Source organism: Arachis ipaensis, chromosome B01 (genome assembly GCF_000816755.2).
Source record: "Arachis ipaensis cultivar K30076 chromosome B01, Araip1.1, whole genome shotgun sequence".
Classification (NCBI taxonomy): Eukaryota; Viridiplantae; Streptophyta; class Magnoliopsida; order Fabales; family Fabaceae; genus Arachis; species Arachis ipaensis.
Genome location: NC_029785.2, coordinates 4,785,706 through 4,791,251, shown reverse-complemented (window position 1 = coordinate 4,791,251; position 5,546 = coordinate 4,785,706). Strand labels below are relative to the sequence as shown.

Below are 5,546 nucleotides of genomic sequence, written 5' to 3'. Positions count from 1 at the left end.
AAAGAGGCATAAGACGGTTATTAATCACTGGTATGATTTATCTTCATGTATCCTATTACAGTAATTCCCAAAAACCCTCTACTGAGAACCCTTTCGAGGATGATGTTCTCACCCCCCTACATTTTTCCCCTTTCAGGATATGGGCGCAGAGGTTACGAAGAGCTTATTTAATTGTTGTTGTGATGCTCTGTATTGTTTTAGTTATGGTTTACTGCACCCTCGCCTTTATCTTGATATAATCTGTAAGAGGGATAGGAATTGTATTGGATTATGTTTGTAATATTATTTATATATATTTATGTATATATATATGGATGTACTCTTTATGAGTTGTTTTAAGTTGAATGGTATTGATGGATGTACGTTATCGAACGAAAGTATCTTTGGGAGCGGTATTGCGGTTTAAAGTTTTAAACAGGCTCATATTTTAGTATTAATTAATATAAGTGTCATCGTAATGTCCGAACTATCAGAGTCGCGCAGCCGGAAGTGCGAGCTTTGGTAGTTAGGGTGTTACAAGGCGCACTTGCGTTTGAGGGTGGAGTTCCAGTGGTTCTTAATGGCATTGTCGGTTCTGCCGGCGGAAAGGAGTCGGGCTATGGTGGCCCACTTGTTGCCGAACTGAGCGTGAGCTCTGATTATGGTGTCGTCCTCTTCTGGGGTGAAGGCTCGATGCTCCACGGGTGGGGAGAGCTGGTTGCACCATCGAAGCCTGCAAGACTTGTCCTAGCGGAACATTGAGAGAGAGAGGAGGGGGAGGAGATGATAGTGGTAGTGGTGGAGAGAAGGGTAGTTTAGGAATTTTATTTAATTTTTTAGGGTTTGGATAATTTTGCTTGTAAAAATCATTTTTTATGGGTTCAAATGATAATTTCTGTTTTTTATGGGTAGATACGTCAGTGTTTACAACTTTTATGGGTAGAAATTGTAGTTTACTCATTGAAAAATTATAAAAGTAAAGTCAAATATATATATACAGCATTACCTATGAAAGATAAGAACAAATAAAAATAATAAAAACTAAAATTATGGTAAAATTTATGTATTCTCTTGAGATGAATTTATGAGTTGATGTGAGATTTCTTTGTTGTTGTCATGGGCTAATGTGAAAGAGTGGTTTAATATGCTCTTGCAAGTTGGAGGATGAAAAATGTCAAGAACGCCAAGTTTATTGAGATTAAGATGAAAGAGTTGAGGAGACAAAGGCTTGGTGAAGATGTCAGCTAGTTGCCCAGAAGAATGAATGGAGAAAAATTTCATCACTCCAGCTTGAGCTTTCTATCGGACCAAGTGATAATCAACTTCCAAATGTTTGGTTAGTTCATGAAAAATCGGATTAGTAACAATATAAAGGACACTCTGATTATCACAATATAAAACTGGTGGTAAGAGAGATGCGTAAAAATTATAACACATTGGTATCCATTGAAGTTCACAAGTTGTGTTGGCAAGTGTACAATATTTTGCTTCAGTTAATGAACGGACAATGGTGGTTTTTTTTTGGTCTTCCATGAGACTAAAGAGTTGTACAAGAAAAAATAATAGCATGTTAAAGATCATCGAGTGTCAGGACATCCGGCCCGATCAGAGTCACTAAAGTCGAGAATATGAATTTCTGAACTTATGGGGAAGAAAACTCCTTTCCCGGGACTACTCTTTAAGTACCTCAACACTCGCTTTGCAACTTGAAGATGAGACTGAGTAGGAAACGTCATAAATTGACTTAATTGTTGTGTTGCATACATGATGTCTGGACTCGTGGTGGTAAGATATATGAGGCGATCAACCAAATGTTGATGGACAAAAGGATCCGAGAGAAGGGGGTTGTCGTCCTGATGAAGTTTTGTAGCACTATCCATGGGAACAGAAACTGGTTTAGCACCTAACAAACCAGAGTCTTCTAAAAGATCAAGATAATATTTCTTTGAGAGAGAACAATTTTCTTTTCTGATTAGCAACTCAATACGTAGAAAATATTTCAAATGACCCAAATCTTTAATTTTGAAATGTTGGTTCAAAATTATTTTAACAGTAGCAAGTTCAGAAATAGAATTTTCATTTATAACAATATCATCCATGTAAACCAGAAGAGTAGAGATTTCAGCACCAATAAATTTAACAAATAAACTATAATTAGAAATAGTCTGCTGGTATCCATAAGATAGTAAAAAATTGGAGAGTTTCTCATGCCACATGCGATTAGAATGCCGTAAACCGTATAGAGATTTTAACAATTTACAACATTGATTTGAACAAGTTGAGACAATTTCAAGGGACAAGGACATATAAACATCTTTCGGGAGGTCACCGTACAAGATAGATTATTGACATCTAGTTGGTATATGGGCCAGTGTTTTATGGATGTCAAAGTTAGGAATAATCTGATAGTGGCAAGTTTGACAACAGGAGAAAATGTCTCCAAAAATCAACATTTTCAGTCTAAGTGAATCTCTTAGCCGCAAGACGCACTTTATATCTATTAATGGAACCATTTGGCTTACGTTTGATTTGATAAATCCACTTACAACAAATCGGCTTGACACCTACAGGGCAATCAATAAGACACCGAATTTTGTTCAACTTAAGAACATCCAATTCATCTTTTATGACACTACGCCAACTAGAATATTTTTTTACATCTTTGAAAGACTTTGGCTCAACCTCAGATTGTAGAGATAAAAAATAGGTTTTATAAGTATGAAAAATAGAAGAAAAATACATAACAGAGATTAAATAAAGACACCTTGAAGAAGAAAAATTTATGCAAGTGAGAGAGGAATTACAAATATAATCGAAAAGGTAAGTTGGTGGTTGACAAACTCGTTGGCTGTGACGGGAAAGAAGAGATTCTTCTAGTGAAGGAGACAGTGATGATGAGCCTGATGGAGAAAAAGATCTGGAATAAGATGATGGTGTTGTGTTGGATGTAGAAGATTGAGATGTGTTTTGGCTTGATGAGACTTCAGTGAAGACTAAAGGAAGAATGGGAGATGTTATGGTATAGGTGAAGATGGAAGAATGGGTGGTTTAATAAAAATGAGTTGTGGGATAATATGAATAGGTTCTGACCCAATAGAATGACTAACTGAATATTGTTTTTGAGAAGGTGTGCTTGGTAATATTGGATTTGGTGTATGGAATTGGACATTTTTTGTGATTAAAGACAAGATTATTTCATAAAAAAAAAAATCACATTTCTGAAAATTTTAATTATTTTATCTTCTAAAATATAAACAATATATCATTTAAAATCATGTTAAAAATAATTAAACACAGTTTTTTTTTGCTCTTGGGTCAAATTTTGATTTATTTGTTATTATGGTAGAAACAAAATATAAGCATTCAAAAATTTTAAGGTCATGATAATTTAGTAGATGATTAAGGGTGTGTTTGGCAAACGCGTTGGTGAAGAAAGAAGTGCGTTTGAGCTTCTTGAAAGTTTCACTTTTATGTTTGGCAATTTTTTTCTTTCTAAACGCAGAAACGATTCTGCCTCTAAACCCACGTTGAGAAGAAGCTAAAATTTGTAGCTTCTGCGTTTCACGTTCATGGTTGCTGATTACCTTTAGAAAATTAGGTGAATTTTTTTTTCTTTTTTACCAACCTTACCCTTCATTTTATTCTATAAAAAGGATACCAATAACTATAAGCTTTACAGTAGTTCTCTATAGTTCTTTCTACTTTTGCATAGTTCTTCCTTCCATTTTTTTCATTAAAATCGTTCAGATTTGTTTCAATTACTAGTAAATTGAATATTTTAATTTTTTAAATTATTTTTAGTACTTATTTTCTTGATATTATAAAATTTATAGTACTCTCTTTCATATTTTTTTATTGTATTTATTTATTTATATAATAAATATTTTTTATATTATTTTTGTTAGGTTCTGTTTTTGCATGTATATAAAAAAATAATTTAAATTGATGTCTCTTTTAGTAATTTTTCATCTAAAAGTGATTTTGAGTAGTATAATTCAAACAACATTTATTTTGCTATAATCAATTTTGATACAAATATTGCCAAACATAAATCATGTTAACCAAAACTTACTTTTCATCAAAATCAATTTTGTAAAATCAATTTTATGCAAACTCACGTTTGCAAACTGAAATCCAAACACACACTAAATAAAATGGTGTTTTAAAATTAATTGCACATGATAGAACTCTATTAAATAAATAAGCAGCATGATTAACGGTATAAAACCAAAAAAGATAGTAAATTAGATTGAAATATAAGAGCACGAGCTATATTCAAAATATGTTGATGCTTCTGTTCTATCCTTCCAGATTGTTGAGGGTTTCAATACAACTATGTTGATGAATAATGCCCTTTGAAGCATAAAAATCATGTAAAATGAATTCCGGTTCATTCTCGGAACCGACAGTGTTGAATTGTGTTTCAACTAAATTAATAAAATTCTTTACATGATTTTGCACTTTTCCTTCTGATTTTAATAAAACAACTCATGTAAAGCGACTAAAATCATCAATAATAGTTAAAAAAATATTTATGATTATAAATAGAATTTTATCCAAATGAATCCCAAATATTAAAATGTAATAAATGAAAAGTTGCATTAGTTTTATTAAAATTTTGAAAAAATAAAAGTTTCTTTTGTTTAGAAAGATGACAAATATCATAAGTCTCATCATGATGCATAGAAATAAAAAAAATTATTTATATAAATGATTGAGTCTTTGTCTAAAAAAATATCCTACCCAAAAATGACATGTATTTGAAGGCATAATGGGGGTGAGGATTAATAGAATTTATGGAATGTATAGTAGATGAATTATTAGTGAAATTGCATTCAAAGACATGTAATCTCTCTCATTCTACCTAAACCAATCGTTCTCAAATGTTGACCTCTAAAGTACAAAAAGAATGGTGAAAATTGAACAATGCCTCTATAAAAAAAATATTAATTTGAAAATTATTTGGTAAATGTACAATAATAGAAAAAAATTAGTGTAAAAAATGAACCAAGACAAATTTAATGTAATGTGATTTGTGGTATCAGAATCAATGATCCAAGTATTCAAAAAATAAATTTTGATTTAAAAAAATTATTAATAATAAAAAAAATATTCAAAGAACAAAAATAATTAGTATTTGAACTTGGCAAAAGTCCAAGTTAATTTGAAGGACTGGTTGTTTCTGTTTTTGTAATCTAGAGAAGAGACTCGTGATGAGTGATAAAATTGTTAACGATTAAGATTGATAGTTTTAGCAGTATAAAAAATTAAGTGGGTCTAACTTATTTCAAAAGATAATTTAAGAGATAAGGATTACTTCACACTTATAAAAACTATTAGGTTTTTAGTTTTAGATGATGTAAGACTTGATACATCCTTCTTACACTCAAGACAGGAGAAATATTTAAAATGTGAATTTGAGGATAATTTGAATTTGTTGTGGTGTGAAGATGACCCAATAATAATTTTTTAGTTTTTCTCTGATATCATAATAAGACTTTAAAAGAATAAGAAAAATAAAGATAAAAAATATTGTACTTTATATTTTTCAATTAAAAATTATAAAG

General features: G+C 31.0%; 1 protein-coding gene across 1 annotated transcript; it reads right to left on the bottom strand.

The window, feature by feature from the left end:
- LOC107644745 (uncharacterized mitochondrial protein AtMg00810-like) lies at positions 1,557-2,078 on the bottom strand. The gene has a single exon (XM_016348673.1). The coding sequence runs from the start codon at positions 2,076-2,078 to the stop codon at positions 1,557-1,559; it is 522 nt and encodes a 173-aa protein (XP_016204159.1).